General features: G+C 34.4%; 1 protein-coding gene and 1 long non-coding RNA gene across 3 annotated transcripts in view; one reads left to right on the plus strand and one right to left on the minus strand.

The window, feature by feature from the left end:
- Positions 1-116: 116 nt before the first annotated feature.
- On the minus strand, positions 117-6,017 carry prim1 (DNA primase subunit 1). Its single transcript, XM_051096823.1, has 13 exons — positions 5,818-6,017; positions 5,403-5,560; positions 4,031-4,137; positions 3,869-3,942; positions 3,639-3,775; positions 3,476-3,534; positions 3,279-3,393; positions 3,047-3,133; positions 2,776-2,911; positions 2,262-2,331; positions 2,038-2,144; positions 1,823-1,921; positions 117-1,399 (listed from the first exon to the last, which is right to left on the minus strand). The coding sequence occupies exons 1-13, from the start codon at positions 5,924-5,926 to the stop codon at positions 1,380-1,382; spliced, it is 1,278 nt and encodes a 425-aa protein (XP_050952780.1). The 5' UTR covers positions 5,927-6,017; the 3' UTR covers positions 117-1,379.
- Positions 6,018-6,048: 31 nt separating this feature from the next.
- LOC127154942 (uncharacterized) overlaps positions 6,049-21,421 on the plus strand; it is a 100,337-nt gene continuing 84,964 nt past the window's right edge. The window contains exons 1-3 of one of the 2 annotated variants that reach the window (XR_007825517.1): positions 6,049-6,211; positions 6,295-6,363; positions 8,122-8,246. This is a non-coding gene — a long non-coding RNA (uncharacterized LOC127154942). Of the gene's footprint in view, positions 6,364-8,121; positions 8,247-21,421 lie in introns of both variants that reach the window. The other variant, XR_007825516.1, reaches the window with a different exon arrangement.

The raw sequence follows: 21,421 nt of genomic DNA on the forward strand, positions 1-21,421 counted from the left end.
CAAGCTTGATTGTTTTATTTAGCTTCCCACCACTTTGTCATTCTGACTAAATTCAAATGTTACACCAACCATTTTTGTAAATGTTCTTTTCCCTTTTAACCAGACAACAAAATAACAGATTTGTACAAGTTATTTTATTTAGCTGGTAGAAAAACGAAACAAATTCCCAAAAAAGTCTGATTTACAAAACATAGAAAATGAGAGAAAACCTATTTCCATTAGAAAATTAAAGGAAAACAGTATCACATGGAAATAAATGACATTTTATACATCATTTGACTGATCCTCTGATGGAATGTTTCAGAGAAAAACTGTTGTGGTTCTTTGTATATCAAAGTGTCTGTTTCTTATGGAAGCCCATTTCCACCACTGAATGAGGAAAAAAAAAGGTCACTGCAACTTTTTATCTCACAATTCTGACTTTTTTCTCAGAATTGCATGGTACAAACTAATAAAGTCAGATTTGTGAGTTTATATCTTGCAATTCTGAGAAAAAAAAAAGTCAGAATTGCGTAACAAACTCGTTTGCGTAACAAACAGTTGCGAGTTAAAGTCAGAATGGCAAGATATAAACTCGCAAATAATTTTTTTCCGTCAGAATTGCGAGGTACAAACTCAAAATTCTGACTTTTTTCTCAGAACTGTGTAATATAAACTCACAATTCTGACTTTTTTTCAGAATTGCATGATATAAACCATAGTCAGAATTGCATGACTTATTGTGTAGAACTGAGAGTATTTATATATTAAAAAACACACTAGTCTTTTTCCCCCTCAAAATTGGACTTTATAACTCGCAAATGAAAGTTTCTGAAAAAAAAAAATCAGAACTGTCAGAAAAAAAAAAAAAAAAAAAAAAAAAATCACAAATCTGCCTTTTTTTTTTTCCAGGATTGAGTGATAAACTAAACAATGCAAGTTTATACAGTCAGAATTGCGAAATACAAACTCACAATTCTGACTATTTCCCAGAATTGTGAGTTTATATATAAATACATAACATACCAGCCTCTTTTTTTCCCTTCAAAGTTTGACTTTATAACTCGCAATTGCAAGTTTATCTCACAATTCTGAGGCAATGAAGTCAGAATTGCAAGATACAAACTTGCACTGCAAGAAAAAAAAAGTCAGAATTGTGAGTTTATCTTGGAATTCTGACTTCACAACTCACAATTGCAAGTTTATATTTCACAATTCTGGCTTCATTTCTCAGAACAGTGAGTTTGTTTCTGTATGTAAAAAGACACAATTAACCTACTTTTATTTTTTATTCAGTGGCAGAAATGGCTTCCATAGGTTCTTCAGAAGTAGACAGCCAGCAGATAAACATGTAAATGTGTTCTGATAAACTGCTGTTTTATAGTTCCAGCTCCTTTGTCTTAAAAGTCCTTCTGAAGATCTGTAAAAATACAAAAAAAAAAAAAAAAAAGAAAAAAATCATAATCTGCACGGTCACATCAACTAGAACCACCATCACCGACAAGTCAATTTTCATTTCATAGCCAATATTGAAATAATGAATTATTTTGTCTAACTGAATAAAAATAAAAGTAAAACAGAGAATTAAAATAACTGGTTATTCATTTTAAAGATTACATTTAATAATATTAAGTTATTAGTATTTATTATAATTAAATTATTACTTTTTATTTTTAAAACAAAAGATATAAGCATGCAGAATTAAATATTCAATATCGTAATGTAATATTTGTGTGTATATATATATATATATATATATATATGTAATGTAAAATGCTGAAATCGATTAAATGTGAAGGACATTAAAGTCAAAGAAAAACGGAGAAACTTGTTTCCAACTCACCGCTCTTCTTCAGCATCTCTCCTTTACGAGATCGAGCCATTGCTTCCAAAAACCGATCAAAGACCTTTACATACTTGGCCAGGCTGGTCCGCTTATAGTCTACAAATAACCAAAAAACATGTTTAGCACACAGTACCTGCTGGCAGCACTGAGGCTGACTCCTGAACGATACCAACACATGAATAAACGTATCGTTAAACATGATGTTTGCTCACCTCTGATTCTGCGTCGCTCTCCAGCTTCTTGTTCATTCTCCTTGTCCTTCATGTCATCCTCCTCCGCCTCGTCTGGTCTGGGTCTCTCCAGCTCCTCACAAATCAGACTACAAAGAGACCAGTGAGTCTAGCACATCTAACTTCAGACAAAATCTCCAAGTATTTTTAGAAACAACAGCAGATACGAAAGCACGAAGATGGACACTGATATATTCAGCATTTACCTGATCGTAGGCACCTCGAAAGGATCAAACGTGTTGAGTTCTTTCAGATCTATTGGCACTGAGATTCGACCTATAGAAAATGTTGAATACAAAAAGATGTTAAAAATCAAACTTAAATGACATCAGCAAGCAACGTAAAACGCATACACAGGTGATACTTGCACTTTTTTTTGGCTGCATTTGATTAAAAATATCATTCTAAAGGCCTTTTATTGTGGCCAGCCTAAGGCACACCTGTGCGATAATCATGCTGTCTAATCAGCATCTTGATATGCCACACCCGTGAGGTGGATGGATTATATCGGCAAAGGAGAAGTGATCACTAACACAGATTTAGACAGATTTGTGAACAGTATTTGAGAGAAATAGGCCTTTTGTGTACACAGAAAAAGTCTTAGATCTTTAAGTTCAGCTCATAAAAATGTGGGCAAAAACAAAAGTGTTGCGTTTATAATTTTGGTCAGTGTATGTATGTTGAGATGTATAAAGTTACTCTGGTAATATTTGTTCTCACCTGTCTTAGGGTGTACGCTGAATGGGCTCTTCAGTAAGTGATTGACTCCTTTACTGACGTTGACATCCAGGCGCGGGTAACAGTACTGCAGCATGATCTCCTTATCGAAGTACTGACCACCCTTCTTACTATTCGACTTCACAGACACACACAAACAAATATAAACAATAGGAAACTGAACTAACCACCCCTGGTGAAAGGTTTCATTTGTCTAAAAAGAGGAGATCTCAAAGTTGTTGCGCGGCAAGTTGTGCGAATAGTTTGTATTTACCCTTTTCTGTTCAACTACAGTGCAGAGTCTGTCCCATCGCTTCACTGGGTTCTTTTCATCTTGATAATTGTCCGTCAGCTCCTTTTTGATATGTGCAGTCAGACTTAAAGAAATAACAGCCAACTAGGCTCCACTTATAATCAAAACTGGTACACAGAATTGTGAAATTTGACTGGAAAAGCTACAAACTACTGAAATATTGGTATTGTGACAGCACTACAAGAAATGAAAGGATATCTTCAGGCAGCAAAGCGAGCACTTTGTCTACACTGTCCTTACTGCCCAATATGTCTTGGTCCACGATGGCGTATTGTCGGAAATAACGCTCGACCACAGACAAAGAATGACTAAAAGAAAAAGAGATTGTAGTTACATCATTTGCATTTACACATTATGTACGTAAGAAAGTAAGTCATTATTTCCCCTTACCTGATGAAAGGATGGATTGGATCTGATAGCACAACTTTTCTAACAGTCTCCTCACCACCCTAAATAAGCATGCACAGGACACACAATTTAAAAAACAAAGCTTTTGCAAATTGTACACCATTATACAATTTCTAGTATGATGATTTATCTGATATTTGAATACCTTGACTAAACTGAGATACTCTGCCACGGCAGACCGTGCCGCCACCGAGAGCTTCCTAGCAGCCTCATCACAAACCCAGCAATGCACGCCTCTCCTGCCCGAGTACACCCACAGGAGATGATGGAATCCAAAGTCCTCTGAAACACACAAACAGCACAAGTATGTTAAATTTGTTTCATATATTTGTTATGACGTTACTCAGTGTTGTGTTGACGAGAAGTTATGCTTACCTCGAAGTGCCCGGTCCAGAATACGGATAGCGATGGTCATTAGAGTCCAGCACTTTGAGCAGATATCAGCAGCACTGAACAACAAAAAGAAAATGTATTTAAAAAACTGTTTTTAAAAAACTATTCCTTAAGATGGAAGAAGCGGAGAAGGCATCTGTATACCTGCAGCAACGTCTGACATCATCATAGTCTGTCATGTCAATGTCAAACACCAGCTCCTTCTCCAGGGCCTGGAAGGTTCCAGACTTCACCGCGTTGTGTTGACTGGGCTGTCAATCACAGAACCAGAGAAATTAGGATCTTTTCATTGATAAGAGAGTTCATTTTCCACATGAAAAGTAGCAGCAGTTTTCATCCCATGTCAGGATCTAAAGCTATTTTCAGGGCAAAAAGTGAGTCGCAATAATACAAGAGTTAGAGAAACACAAAATGAAAACTAAGCAAACAAACAAACAAACAAACAAACAAAAAATAAATGCATAAGATTTTTAAATTAACATATTATAAAAAATCTAAAAAATTTATTTTGGTAAAAATCTTACTAAAGTTCCTGAGTGTGCATACTCCATAAAAAAAGTTTTCTACTTGCTTTTAAACCAGAATGAAGCAGATTAGAGATTATAATTTACAAAAAATAAAATTAATTCATTAAAAATAAAAGTTTTTAGTAACACAAATATTTCTTAGCCATAAAAACTTATATATACACACTACCAATCAAAAGTTTTTGAACAGTAAGATTTTGTTAAAGAAGTCTCTTCTGCTCACCAAGCCTGCATTTATGTGATCCAAAGCACAGCAAAAACAGTAAAAATGTTGAAATATTTGTACTATTTAAAAACTGTTAAACTGTTTTCTATTTTAATGTGTACATTTTTCCTGTGATTTCAAAGCTGAATTTTAGCATACCGTCACTTCAGTCACACGATCCTTCACAAATTAATTATAATATTCTGATTTGCTGCTCAAAAAACATTTATCATTATTATTACGTTGAAAACAGCTGAGTATATTTTTTTCAGGTTTCTTTGATGAATAGAAAGCCCAGAAGAACAGCATTTATCTGAAACAGAAATCTTCTGCAATATTATAAATGTCTTGTTCATTACTTTTAATCAATTTAAAGATACCTTTAAAATTCTTCCTTAAAACAACATTAAAAATCTTACTGTTCAAATACTTTTGACTGGTAGTGTACTTACTGTACTATACACTAACCATAGTATTTTCTACATAGCTACAGTACTACTAAAATAAACAGAAAAACTCAAATTTGTGAGACATAAATACATTTTGGCCCACTGTATTTTATTGCAAATCCTGCATTTGATAAACATTTTTAGAAGTATGAATATTCCATCGAGTCTTTCAATTAATATGCATATCTTCATAAAAAGTCATAGACATAATAGCTACAATACAAAAGAATGCTGCTTAAAATATACTGTTTTAGCATATAGCACCACAGGACGTGCCACCTTTAAATATAACATAATATAATTTAATATAACACAGTAGAGATGAGTTATATTACCCTGTGGCTGTAGACTGCTCCAATGTCAATCTTGTAGGGAACCATTTTCTGCATCTCTTTCTCCAGCTCATTCTGAGTGGTGAAGGACTGATATCTCACATAAATGTCATCTTTTAGGGTGAAGGAAAACTCACGGTTCTGGAAGTAGTTTTTAGACACTGCGAGAGGCAAAATTGAGAGATGAAGCAAATCAGATATTGTGGTTCTCGCAGTGGTGAAGTAGACACAAATACTGATGAATGTTAAAGTACGCTTGCAAAAGACATATTAAAATAAAACCATATTGAACGAGTCTGCATTGTAAATACATAAACTACTGGGAAAAGCATTTTAAATATCAGTCAATCGCTCGTTGTGTGATCACAGACTGGTAACGTTAAGTTAGTTAACATTAGAGGCTAAGAGATTTACTTACCACCGCCATAACTTAACCAGCGATAGTACTGTGAAAACGGGAACAGTCTGCGGTAATACAGCGGCAACAAGTCAGGCAAACAAGCTGGATCATAATCTGAATTTGACATATTGAAGTTGTTCAGTGTTTATTCTCAATGACAGCTGACCACTACAACCAGCGCGGGAAAATTATCGTAAATAGGAAATGACGCAGTTGGTCCTTGTTCGTCTGTTTTGCGGACGGCTGCTGTTTACTCTGCTGCCACCTCAAGGTTCGGAAAAGAGTGGGTTATGACTATGTTGAATCATAATGGACTGTCCACACACCTGTTCAGAGTGTTTCGCCGTTAGGCCCGAGGCGCTGGAATGGGTTCCTGCAATCCCGGACACTACAACACGTAGAAGATGGATGTGTATGTGATTAAAATCAGGCGAACTCGTGCAGGTTAAAGGTTTAGCCTCAATAAAGTTTGTGAAATGTGCTTATTTTCCAAAGAGACAGCGTCAGTGAAGAGCTTGAGAAATATGAGACACGTAATTTGTGAAGAAAACAGCGAAAAATCAGGTAAATATCAGGTGTGAACAGAATGTGTATTATTTTTATTGTGTCTCATTTTCAGTAAAGTTCTCATTATTGTCAGATTATGGAAGACAGGTTAATGTATTAGTTTTGTATATTAAGGGTAATTAAATGCTAACTGTGTAATTAACCCTAGCAAAACAAAGGAGATGGACAAAAAAAAAAAAAAAAAAAAAAAAAAAAATATATATATATATATATATATCTATAATGTAATTTTCAATATATATAGTTATATATATAGTTTTTATATATATATATAGTTTTTGAACAGTAAGATTTTTAATGTTTTTAAAGTCTCTTCTGCATTTATTTGATCCAAAATACAGCAAAAGCAGTAAAATCATAAAATATTTTTACTATTTAAAATAACTGTTTTCTATTTGAATATATAATTTGTAATTTATTCCTGTGATTTCAAATTTGAATTTTTAGCATCATTACTTCAGCATCACTTGATCCTTCAGAAATCATTGTAATATTCTGATTTCTTGCTCAAATTTTTTATTATTAATATGTTTAATACAGTCACATTTTTTTAGGTTTCTTTGATGAATAGAAAGTTCAGAAAAACAGCATTTATCTGAAATAGAAACCTTTTGGAACATTATAAATGTCTTTATCATCACTTTTAATCAGTTTAAAGCATCCTTGCTAAATAAAAGTATTAATTTCTATAATCCCCCCCCCACCCCAAAAAATGCTGATCTTTGGGTCTTTCTGTTTAACAAAGAATCCTGAAAAAAGTACTCAACTTTTTTAAATATTGGTAATAATAATAATAATAATAAATGTTTCTTGAACAGCAAATCAGCATATTAGAATGATTTCTACAGGATAATGTGACACTGAAGACTGGAGTAATGATGCTGAAAATTTAGCTTTGAACACAGGAATAAATTACATTTTAAAATATATTGAAATAGAAAACAGTTATTTTAATAAATATAGTAAAATATATTTAAGTAAAATAAATATAGTAAAAAAAAATAGTAAAATATTTTAAAATTTTACTGTTTTGCTGTACTTTGGATCAAATAAATGCAGGCTTGGTGAGCAGAAGAGATTTCTTTAAAAAACATTAAAAATCTTACTGTTCAAAAGCTTTTGACTGGTATAGTGAATAGTATGTTTAAAGGGATAATTCACTCAAAAATGAAAATTCACTCATCTTTTGAAGTAAATATTCATCATATAATGCAATCTCATCTCTTCACAAGATATGAAATAAAATGTTTGATTCATTTTATGATAGGTTTATAACCTTTTTAGATCCTCTAAGTCAGGGGGTCACCAGACCCGGTCCTGGAGGGCCGGTGTCCCAGCAGAGTTTAGCTCCAACCCTAATCAAATACACCTGAACCAGCTAATCAGGGTCTTACTAGGTATACTTGCAACTTTCAGGCAGGTGTGTTGAGGAAAGTTGGAGATAATCTCTGCAGTACACCGGCCCTCCAGGAACAAGTTTGGTGATCCCTGCTCTAAGTTTCGGTTACCTGAACTTTCAGTGGAGGGACAGAAACCTGTCACGTTTCATTAAAATATCTTAATTTGTGTTTCAAAGATTAACCAATCAAATGTCAGAAGAAACAGCCATTAAAATATTACTTATGTACTAAAATACAGCGGCTCACACAGAAAATCAGTCAGCCTTTTTATATCTGCATTCAGTGTAAAACCAAACACTGAAATGCTTTTTTTTTCTTTCTTCTTTTCCCTTTCATATTCTCTGTCTTACCACAGGAGGGCAGGAATTCCTTGAGTACTGGACAGACCGTGCCACAGTCATATCGACTGCATGCATATTGATAATTCTGCAGCGAATGCTGGATCCGATCTGCGGAGTCTACAGTCACTGCGGTAAACAGGTGAAGGTATATAAATGTATGAATATGATGTGTGGGTATGATGTTGCACTGGGCCGTCATATTGTCCTAGGTCTTTGTCCGGTGCCAGTGAATGAAGGGTTCCTCCAAAGTATCCTGTGATGGAAGGAAAAACACTGTCCCAGGCCTCATGCACTGAAATAGATATTGGAATGTGTTGTGATAGGGTCTTGTTGCTGCAAGCCTCTCACAAACTCTCTAAAGAAATGTCATATTTTATGTGAGTAACTGAAGGTAAATCCTAATGGAGTGCGGCTCACAGGAACTCATGTACAAGTAAGAGCTCTCACAGAGAGTGAGAGTGTCTGACTGAGTGCACTTGTGTCTGAGTGTACTAGTCTCATTTGCACCTCTCACCATCTTTTTATTTAGTGTTGAGTCCAGTACATTCATGTTAAGCAAGGCCTGTCTATGTGTTCCTTGTACATGTCAGAGGGTTTTACTTCTGTCAGCGAGTCTCTATATTAATTACTAGCAGCTTCCTGAGTGGCTCAGCGGAGACGTTCTCATGTAGCAACTGGTCAAAGCTATTTTAGGCATAATATCCTTCCCCGTTGTCCTTCGTGGATCCTTTTTCAGCACTTTGAATAACTTTCTTCCTGTTCTTGAAGATACAGTCCCTTAATAGCAGAGCATGTTGTCAAATTATATGGGGCAAGCTGTCACAATGCAACCTATCATTAAATAGACAAGTTTTTCAGCAAAATTAAAATAGCAAGCATTTATGAAACACAAATGATGATATGTACAGTACTGTTCATAGGTTTGGGTCAGTACGATTATTATTTGAAAGAAATTAATACTTTTATTAGGCAAGGACACATTGAATTGATCATAAGTGACAGTTTTACAATGTTGCGAAAGATTCTTGTGTCACTTAAATGCTGTTATTTTAAACTTTCTATTTACCTTCAGAAAATCCTGATGTATCAAATGTTTCTACAGTTAATACTAGACAGTTTCTACTTTAATATTAACAAGCACAGTAGTTTTTAGAATGGATAATTATAAGCAATGTTTCTTGAACAGCAATTCAGCATATTAGAATCAGGGGCAGAAAAAAAAGTTTTATTAATGGGGAATATTTGTCCCCTGGAATTAATATATTTCACATTTGTGAGGGCAATTTTTATAAGACAAACATGTCATTCCATGACGTTAGTCTAGTCTAGCGCAAGTTATGCAAAAACTCTCTTTGTGATCACTGAAGCTATTAAATTAATCTTTTATTTACATCATATCTGCACTGTGTTGTTTATGATGAGGAAATTAGCCTTGCCTTTTTCAGCACTGACTAATCGAAGCGCCTCTGATTGGCCAATGCATTCCTAAGATCAACAGAAATGCGTTTGATTGGTTTTAAGGCTCAACGCTGCACAAAACAGCGTGTAAAAGCAATCTGATGCAGTGTAAGTCAGTCTAAATGTAATACAGGATTTAATATATACAGGGGCATTTTTCTGCCCCTTGTCTTGAATTTATGGGGCATTTTAGTTCATTTTCATGCCATTTTTGCCATAAGTCCTCGTTAATTTTTCGGCCCTGTTTAGAATCATTTCTGTGACACTGAAGACTGGAGAAATGATGCTGAAAATTGAGCTTTAGCGTCACATACATATATATATATATATATAAATGTGATATATATATATATTATATTTGTTAAATATTAAAAGTTATTTTAAGTTTCAGTAATATTCCACAATATTACTATATATTTCTTTAACTTAATTTGGATTAATGCTTGGTGAGCACAAGGGACTTAAAAGATTTTAAAAATGATTACAGACCTCATAATATCAACAAATTCAACATGTTTTTGTTCATGTTTTTTGTTTGTTTGTTTTTGGAATTTTTCCAAAACTAATTAATCTCTGAATGTCGGGACCTCTCCTGGGTTATTGAATCTCCAGCAGGTTGCACACATATTAAAATAATTGTTACTTATTGTACATAGTTGTTTGTGATTATGTACATTATATTTTAATTATACTAAATACATCTAATATGGGAGAGACAACTAACTTTACAGTATAATATAATATAATATAATATAATATAACAATATTTTAAATATTTGAGAATATAATAAATACTACAGATATATTTCAGTATTAAGTATACAATTTTTATTTCGATAAATTAAATCTTTAATATTGTTAATGGTAATCTAATTTCTAAATTATTTAATAATTATTATTAAATTAATTTTCTTTTGAACTGTAGTGTTATGAAGTAATAGAATAATTAAATAATTATTAAAAATAAAATAATTTATTAATATTTTCACATTTATATCACTTTATAAAATATAACAACTAGCCCTGACCTGAAATGTATTAAAAAAAAGAAAGAAAGAAAAACACATGCTTATCCTGAGGTTCAAGTTTTAGTTCAAATCTACCTTTATTTTATGGTTTGACTTTGAAGTACATGCTAATGTGGTTTAATAACATTTACTGGTTTATCTATAGCAAAAATATATTGATTTTGTAAGTTTGGAGAACAGAATTCACAAAAATGATTTTATTTGAAGAATGTTTGGAGCACAGTGATTGATCTACTACTACTAAAAAAACAGATTTTTGACTCAAAACCCCATACTTACTGAGATGTAGTGCTTCTCGTGTGACAACTAGCTCCTACATTACTAAAACGGCAGCTTGCGAACCTCTTTTTAGTGTTTGTTTGGCACAGAGTCTCTGTGATGAGATAAATAAAAAGAGGTTGGCGGTGCAAGTTCAGCACCACCTTGTTTACTTGATCAGCCGTGACAGAAATAGACTGTAATGTTTGTCTTATAACAATGGCTGTTGTTGCGGGGCAGGATGAGGGACTGGTAGAGAAGCATGAGAGGAGAGAGAGGCTTATCTGGGCGACAGGGTGAAGCATGTCAGGGCTTCGACTACGGAACTCCACCGACACGCGAGTCTCTATTGTTCAGTTCACATCCTCCTCCTCCTCCTCCTCCTGCAGTGGTGTTCTCCGTGTGTGGGTGGAAGTGACTTTTCCCTCAGTGGAAAATCTCAAAGCCGGGCTTCCCTTCATCAGCCCTTCCTTCTGAGGAAGAAAGAGAACTTCCTTCAAAACAGGTGCAGACTGTTGATGGGGGGTTTGTGCTGGAAAGGCAGGCTCTGACACACTTATGATCTAAAGCGGATACCTGCTGTTTGAGTTACAGGTAACATCAATTACTAATGGTACCTCACCCAGCAAGTATTACGAACATTAATACGCAGTCTTGATCATCGTTTGTGTTCATTGGAATCAAATGAATTTCAAATGGGGTCATTGCACAGAAAGGGTTGCGTGGATATGGTTTCGATTACTGATAAACGCAGGGCACAGGTGTTAATTAAAATGTACCATTTTAGTTGGGCCGATAAGCGCCTGTTTGCCGCTTTCATCTTTGAACTGAAATGTACGTGTGTTCAGAAGAGAGCTGAATCCGTTAAATATTTCATTTCGTACGATTTTTCTCTTTCAGGCCGATGAAAAGTAAATCTGTGTGCACACACGCACCTACACACAGACACTCTTGCACTAAGACTTCGCTGCTGTTGCTATGACTACATGCTTTCTGCGGTAAATGTGTTGTCTGACACTGTAAAGTCAAAGAGAATACTCATGTTTTCATATCTACTCCTGTCTTTTCTTTCTCGCTCACGTCCTTGCTCCTCTCAGGCATACTCAAGGTTGTGGGCAATTTTGATTACGACTTTGTGTGACCTTGAGACTCTTGAAGAGCGGCTTACAATACAGATCTTTCTGGATGTGTCTGTTGTGAACTGTCTACAGATAACTAGCGGTAATGCTGTGAATGTCCAGAATTTTACTTTAATATATGCCCTGAGTTTTCCACCTTTGGATCCCTTGGTAGAAAATAATGTTAATATTAATGTATTTACACACTTTGTTATGATGCTATGGTTTAAGTTAGGAAATTGTAAGAAATTTTCTGGCCATGGTTCCATTAAACTACTAATAAAATATTATGGAAAATTCAAAAACAATCAGAAATCAAACATTTTTGTGTTTATTACTTACTCTCAAATTGAGGGGGTCCGGGGGGGTCCGAAAACTAGTCAGTATCTGGTGTGACCACCATTTGCCTCACGCAGTGCAACACATCTCCTTCGCATGGAGTTGATGAGGTTGTTGATTGTGGCCTGTGGAATGTTGGTTCACTTTTCTTCAATGGCTGTGTGAAGTTGCTGGATATTGGCAGGAACTGGAACACGCTGTCGTATACACCGATCCAAAGCATCCCAAACATGCTCCATATGCTGGCCATGCAAGAACTGGGATGTTTTCAGCTTCCAGGAATTGTGTACAGATCCTTGCAACATGGGGCCATGCATTATCATGCTGCAACATGAGGTGATGGTCGTGAATGAATGGCACAACAATGGGTCTCAGGATCTCGTCACGGTATCTCTGTGCCTTCAAAATGCCATCAATAAAATGTAAAGTCCATAACATATGCTTGCCCATACCATAACCCCACCGCCACCATGGGCCACTCGATCCACAACGTTGACATCAGCAAACCGCTCACCCACACGACGCTATACATGGTGTCTGCCATCTGCCCTGTACAGTGAAAACCGGGATTCATCTGTGAAGAGAACACCTCTCCAAAGTGCCAGACGCCATCGAATGTGAGCATTTGCCCACTCAAGTTGGTTATGATGACAAACTGCAGTCAGATCGAGACCCCGATGAGGACGATGAGCATGCAGATGAGCTTCCCTGAGACGGTTTCTGACAGTTTGTGCAGAAATTCTTTGGTTATGCAAACCGATTGTTGCAGCAGCTGTCCGGGTGGATGGTCTCAGACGATCTTGGAGGTGAAGATGCTGGATGTGGAGGTTCAGCTCTGGTGGACATTCCTGCAGTCAGCATGCCAACTGCACGCTCCCTCAAAACTTGCGACATCTGTGGCATTGTGCTGTGTGCTAAAACTGCACATTTTAGAGTGGTCTTTTATTGTGGCCAGCCTAAGGCACACCTGTGCAGTAATCATGCTGTCTAATCAGCATCTTGATATGCCACACCTGTGAGGTGGATGGATTATCTCGGCAAAGGAGAAGTGCTCACTAACACAGATTTAGACAGATTTAGAGTTTTAGATCTTTGAGTTCAGCTCATGAAAAATGTGGGCAAAAACAAGTGTTGCGTTTATAATTTTGGTCAGTGTAATTGTAAAATAACTTAATTTTACTAAATTATTATAATCATTAAATAAATGATTATATATAAGAATTTAAAATATAATATATAATATTATATATTAGTGTGTGTGTGTGTGTGTGTATATATATATATATATATATATATATATATATATATAATATATGAATGAAGTATTTAAAATATTATATATAATTAAATATTAAGTATAAAATGTGTTCATTAAATTAAATCTTTAATATTTTTAATGCTAATTAAAAATTTCATAAAATATTTAAAATACTTGAGAATATAAAAAATTATATATATATATATATATATATATATACATATATATATGTATGTATATATATATATATATATATATATATATATGTTTGTTTGTTTATTTGTGTAATTAAATATTAAGTATAAAATGTATTCATTACTTAAATCTTTAATATTTTTAATGCTAATATTTTTAAATTAAAATATTTAAAATACTTGAGATATACAGTAGTCAGCATTTGACAAGGGATCAAAACCTCATTAAATCATTGTTTTTAATGCTAATCAAAAATGTTATGAAATATTTCAAATATTGAAAAAAAAAAAAAAAAAAAAAAAAAAAAATATATATATATATATATATATATATATATATATAATATCAGTATTAAATGTATTCATTTAATTCCATTTTCAATATTTTTAATGCTAATATTTTTTTTTTTTTAGATATTTAATAATTATTATAAATTAATTTATATTTGGAGTACATTTAATATAGGGCTGTGCAAAAAATCGGATGCGATTATCATGCACATCTCATCAGTCTCATCAGTAATGCCGGTTCTGTAATTAGTCATAAATCTCCATCACGTGCTGTCAGATGGAGCAGCATTTACTACACAGAGCCGAAGTTCACTGACAAGCTACGCAAAATTGCATTCATCATCATATATCGCCTCCAATAATGAATGCAATATTGCGTAGCTTGTCAGTGAAATACGGCTCTATGTAGTAAATGCTGCTTCATCTGACAGCACGCAATGGAGATTTACAACTAATTACGGAACCGGCATTACTGACGAGATATGCATGATAATCGCATCCGATTTTTTTTTTTTTTTTTTTTTTTTGTAATGTAATATATTTTTCAATATGCATTTAGTATATTGTTGTTTTTTCCTTTTTTATATAAATATATATATGTGTGTAATATATATATATATATATATATATATATATATATATATATATATATATATATAATACATTAATTCCATTTTTGCAAGCAGTAATTGGCAGACCCCCTGTAACCCCACCTTGGACCCCCTGTTGTAGACCCCTGCTTTGGTCTGAATCAATCAGGAGCTGTTCCAAATTCTCTCATATCTCTAACTTTGAAGTCTTTAGTACTCGTGCTGATAATGATAAGCTGTGGAAGCAGTTTTCTTAAAATATATCTTTAATCATGGGTTCATTGTCTGGCATATTGTTGGTTGCTGTGATACTTGATTGATAACATATTATACGCATGGGATTGCAATCAGGCTTCATTGTTGTATATCATTGTTTATTTTCTGGTTTAACAGGAAAAGATTGTATCAAAGTACAAATAAAGACACACTTTTTCTTTTGTTTGCATGTAAGAAAATATCAGTATACCAATATCTACATGAAAATTCAGCATATACAAGCATTTTGGTTGCCCCACCCTGCTGTGATTGTGGGCACAACTGCATGTGTAATGCACCCTGACCTAATTAGCTATTTACAGTTTCACACCTAACCGCACACCATATGTTAAAATGTGTCCTTAAGAGACATAAATCTCTCTTTTTAGTACATATACAGTACATGCAGCTTTATCTTCATAAAACAGCTTTTGCATGACCATATATTATATAGAATTGTTAATTTGTACACTTAACATTGTGTTTACGGAGGCACAGGTCAATTCGAAGTCAAGCACCTGAGCCAAACAAGGGACATCTGGACAGTTTGTAGCTCTTAAAATAGGTCAGTTGTTTTTTCAGATTATTTTTAAACTAAAACATTGTTCTTCAACCCACATTTTCAGCTAAACCCCCTGTGCTACTTTAAACTTCCAAACATGGCTGGCCATCCTGACCTGTCCAAACACAACACACATCTTCTTTCTTTTCTATGGCCCAGAGACCCAGATGCCACAAAACCACGGTTGGCTAATTAAACAGTCAAATATGCTCATCCATTATCAGCATACCTCAGGGGTTCACCGTGACACACTGTACATATGTGTGAGAGTGAGTGATAGTGGGGGTTGGGTGTACCTCATGGGTTTTAGGGCAGCCTTGGGGACCCCGTTGGCAAGAAAAAGCCCATGGCTGTGTGAGAGGTATGCCCATATGAGGGCACATGTGTGGTTGTTTTGTTCTGTTGCCAACGCAGCACAAATCAGCTGTGCAAGAGTCTCAAAACACTACAGTATTAAAATCATCAGATGTTGTTGCAAATATGACTTTGTTTCTTTGGTAAAACACAAAAGAATATGGTTGAGTGCAGGGTCAGAAATTAACTTTTCCATTATGGGGCAATAGTTGACTATATTTATAATCACCTTACTATTATAATCATCATACTATGTTGTCTTTAATCATGAATATTTAAATTTACCCATTTATTTTAATCAATGTTTTTAAACTTTTGTCAATATCAATAGACTGTTTAAAATGGTATCTAAATTATACATGTAAAAACAGGAGCTCATAGGGCTGCAATATTATGACAGAAATCATATTTGTAGGTTATTGCTCTTTATATTGTAAAGATAATAATGATTATTATTATCAATTTAGAAAAAAAAAAATTGTTTTGTTTTGGGCACGTCATTCTGGCTTCACAGACAAACATGTCGGTCCATGATATTAGACTAGTCTACCACAAGTCACGCAAAAACTCCTGTTACACATTGTGTCTGCGTTGTGTTGTTTATAATGAGGGTATTTGCGAGCATGCGCATTCAACAAGAGCTTCTGCGTTTTCAACGCTGACTAATCTAAGCGCCTCTGATTGGCTGTTCAGCAGAAGTTCAGCAGAAATGCGTTTGATTGGTTGTGAGCCTCGACACTGCACAAAACGCTGCATTTTCACATTTTAGTTTAATCGTGACAGCCATTATAATTTAATTGTGCAGGAGAATTTTTTGCCCCTTTGTCTTGAATTTATGAAGAATTTTAGTTCATTTATGAGGCATTTTTGCCACAAGCCCTCGTTAATTTTCGACCCTGGTCGTGTGTTGTCTTGGACCCCATTTACTTTCATTGTGTCAACTGTTTTTGTCTGTACATTCTTGAAATGATAACAGATTTCCCCCCAGCAACAACAACAAAAAACACCTGTGTTTGGAATTTATTATTATTATTATTATTATTATTATTATTACTGTTGTTGTTATTATTTAATATGATTGATATGTTAACTTACTGAAATGTTAACTTATTTTACATCAAATGGGTATGACTAACAAAAAGTTTGAATCTCTTCTTTAATGACGATGACAAAGGTAATTGAAATGTGAAAGTTAGAAATAAAATATTCAAAATCATCTGATATATTTAATATTGTCTGATATTGTCCACCCTGTGAAATCCATTTTATTTCCTTTTTTCCATTTTAATTTTTTTTTTTTTTTCTGAAATTAGGTTTTTTTTTCCATTTGAACTTTTCTGGATTCATTTTTTTCCTGTTTTAATTTTTCATTTTTAAATAAAATTTTATTAATCAAAAAGCATGCCTAATCAATTAAATTATGAAACAATATACATTTTAACATCAATTTATTAAAAGTTTAACAAAAATGTATTTTTTGGCGGCTAATGAAATATATATATATATATATATTTTTTTTTTTTTTTTTTTATAACAAGCTCTCAAAAGTTCAAAAGTTTACATACATTTAATTCTTAATACTGTGTTGTTACCTGAATGATGCACAGCTGTGTTTTTTTGTTTAGTGATAGTTGTTCATGAGTCCCTTGTTTGTCCTGAACACTTAAAGTGCCCGCTGTTCTTCAGAAAAATCCTTCAGGTCCCACAATTTCTTTGGTTTTCCAGCATTTATGTGTATTTTAACCTTTCCAACAATGACTGTATGATTTTAAGATCCATCTTTTCACACTGAGGACACCTGAGGGACTCAAATGCAACTATTACAGAAGGTTCAAACACTCACTGATGCTCCAAAAGGAAAAATTATGCATTAAGAGCCAGGGGTGTAAACTTTTTAACAAAATGAAGATGTGTACATTTTTCTTATTTTGCCTAAATATCGTATTTTTTCATTTAGTACTGCCCTTCAGAGACTACAGAAGACACGTGCATGTTTCCCAGAAGACAAAATAAGTAAAATTTACCCTGATCTTCAAATTCAGAAAGTTTTCACCCCCTGGCTCTTAATGCATTGTTTCCTTTTGATTTCTTAGTGTGAAAAGATGGATCTCAAAATCATAGTCATTGTTGGAAAATGTTGGAAAACCAAAGAATTTTTGGGACCTGAAGGATTTTTCTGAAGAACAGTGATCAGTTTAACTGTTCAGGACAAACAAGGGACTCATGAACAACTATCACTAAACAAACAAACAAAAAAACAAAAAAAACCAGCTGTGAATCATTCAACACAGTGTTAAGAATCAAGTGTATGTAAACTTTTGAAAAGCATTATTTTTAAAAATGTAACTATTATTTTCTCTTGTGGACTATATGTAAACCTCTTTTATGTGAAATATCTTATTCAGGTCAGTACTAAATAAACAATAACATGCATTTTGTTGGATACACTTTTGACCTCAACTATATATGCTATTGCACCACAGTGATATTCAATGCAAAAGTACGCCTATGGGCAAGACTTACGGTTCATTATCCGCTAGAGGAAAATAACGAGAAGAATAAAAACATGCAGCTATTTGCACTATAAAGCAGTGTGTTCATAATTAAGATAGTACATTACAATAATATGGTAAGACAGTCTAATTTGCAATATCAAGCAGAAAAACCAGCTGTTTTGTACAGCCAAAATGTCTAGACCCATAAAATTTACAAATGGCTGGGCCCACTTTTACAGAAGAAATAAGCTGGATGTGATAAGATGTTAATTTTACTCAAATTAAATGGCAAAATGTTAAGTACTCTCAGAGCAGTTCTGGGGATGTTATTCATGTATTTATGTCCTCATTTAGTAAGTGCGCTATAGTATGTGTTTAGTAAATGAGACCGTGTGTCTACGCCATTCATTTACACAGAGACGCAGAATGTGCAGAATGCATATATATAGACTTTTTGCAGCTTAATATTTACAGATACTAGTCCATATTGCATCTTAAGTGTACCAACCTACTTTTGATTAATTCATCCAAACTTTGACAAATTCCGTGACATTCCACGTTATACAGTAAATTACATTTTTTGAGTCTATTCCACGATTCCGCATTGCGTAAATCGATCATAAGGCCATACTGATGTATCATGCATCTCTAAAAAGGACGTGTAATGTAAATCAGAAAAGTATGGTAATGTGATTTGAGAGGTTTCACATTGTTTATGCTAATATCTGAATAAATTTAATATGCTGATTATGTACATTCATTTCTCCTGAGGCCACAAGGCCGGCAGTTGTTCTCATGAGTGTGTGTGACATGCTTTGCTTCAGTGAACAGACAGTCACCCTGACTGATTCAACAAGGGTTGACTGAGCTTGTTGCTTTGAAACAGCACTGAAAGTCCCTTTTGAACCTTGAAACAACATTCCTCTGATAATGTAAGTATGAGACGGTGAATAACAAAAGCAGAAAAGGTGCATATGAAAGAGTAGACACCACATTTGAAGGTCTGAACTCGCATACCGAACACATACGTGTTTTCTCCTGTCATTATGATCCCAAATTGTTTCAGCGGTTCTAGATGATCTGTGGCATTGTTGGCGCTGGAGTCACAGTGGCTTGTTTGATGGCTGTGTGTGTTTGTGTGCATGTCTCTATGGCAGACTGCAGCTTGTCAGTAATTGGAGAGAATAAGTCTCCCCCATCATTTCATTCCTCCTTTACTCCTTTACTCACTAGGTTTCTGTCGGTTGGATGTGAGGCATTGGTAATGAGCCGGCATTCTGTCATTCTCTTACTTTACACCCCAGAGCCTTAGAGAGGAGAAAGAGACTGGGGCTGTTTTGGATGGAGAGGACTTCAAGCAGCTGGAAGCTGGAGCTTTTTCCCTAAGGTTCCCTTGGCGATGATGGTTTTTTCCTTCATAACATTCCTCCTAAAATCATATTTAAAGGAGAAGTTCACTTTCAGAACAAAAACGTACAGATAATTTACTTACCCCCTTGTCATCCAAGATGTTCTTTTTCTTCAGTTGACAATAATAATAATTTCTTGAGGAAAACATTTAAGGAATTATCTCCATATAGTGGACTTCAATGGTGCCCCCAAGTTTGAACTTCCAAAATGCAGTTTAAATGCAGCTTCAAATGGCTCTAAACGATCCCAGCTGAGGAAGAAGGGTCTTATGTAACGAAACGATCTGTCATTTTCTAAACAAATTGACAATTTCTATACTTTTTAACTTCAAACGCTCGTCTTGTCTAAGTCTGCGTGAACTTTTTTTTTTCGGTTTAATATGGTCAATACGGTTAGGGTATGTTGAAAAACTCTGATCTCGTTTTCTTCCCTAACTTCAAAATCGTCCTACATCGCTGCAGAAGTACCGACACAGTGTTTACAAAGAGAACATGTAAAGAAGATCAAACACCCTTTACAAAAAAAGGTAAAACAGCGATGTAGGGCGATTTTGATGTTGAAGATAAAAACGAGGCGGGAGTTTTCCGACATACCCTAATTGTATTGACCCGGATTACACAGACTACACATGCGCATCGTAGAGATGAGACAACCCTTAGGAAAAAGAAGTTTATTCAAGTGTGCTATTAGTATACTTCTTTTAAACTAAAATAGGAAAGTATACTTTTAGTCTATATCAAAACTGTAACATTATGGAATAAAATGTGACCCATGAATAAGTAATAATGACTGTCAAGCTTTAGGGTGTTGATTGACTCCATCTACGTTTTGATTATCACTCTGAATCCAATTCATAATTCTTTTTCAGCTTTTTGTTCAAAATGTTTATTTATTTCTTTTTTATTATTATTTATGAAACTTACCCACATTCAAGTATTTATAAAAAAGAATGCATGAAGCTAGAATAAAATGTTTTGTTGAATTTTTTGTTCTTTCTTTTGATGTTTTGTATGTTCAGATATTCATATAACAAAATATACAAATTAATACCTAATAGGAACATAGTAGTATACTTAAAGTATGATGTAATGTTCACTTAAAGAAAACTTATGAGTATACTTGCAGTATAAAACTACTAAACTAGTAGTTTACTGAGATTATACTTAATCTCAGTAAAGGAGAAGTCCACTTCCAGAACAACAATTTACAAATTATTTACTCACCCTCTTGTCATCCAAGATGTTCATGTCTTTCTGTCTTCAGTCATAAAGAAATTATGTTTTTTGAGGAAAGCATTTCAGGATTTTTCTGCGTATAGTGGACTTCATTGGTGCCCCGAATTTGAACTTCCAAAAATGCTTTTTTAAAGGGCTCTAAATGATCCCAGCCAAGGAAGAAGAGTCTTATCTAGCGAAACGATCGGTCATTGTTTTCGAAAAAAAAAAAATTGGTATCCTTTTAAGCACAAAAGCTCACGTAGCACAGGCTCTGGGATGTACGTTCTTGAACGATTTGTTTATTTTGAACGAATCTTTAATGTGACTCGGGAGGGACAAGTCGTCTCAGGGAGTGATTCGTTCAGTCGCGCATGCGCAACATCCTATTAGGTACTGTACTGGAATTAGTTCACCTGTTTTGAGTCTTCGGGTTTTTCGAGTCGTTCGTTCATCTTATAGGGCACGTGATGCTGATTTTTCTAAAATG

The sequence above is a fragment of the Labeo rohita genome, chromosome 23, assembly GCF_022985175.1.
Source record: "Labeo rohita strain BAU-BD-2019 chromosome 23, IGBB_LRoh.1.0, whole genome shotgun sequence".
Classification (NCBI taxonomy): Eukaryota; Metazoa; Chordata; class Actinopteri; order Cypriniformes; family Cyprinidae; genus Labeo; species Labeo rohita.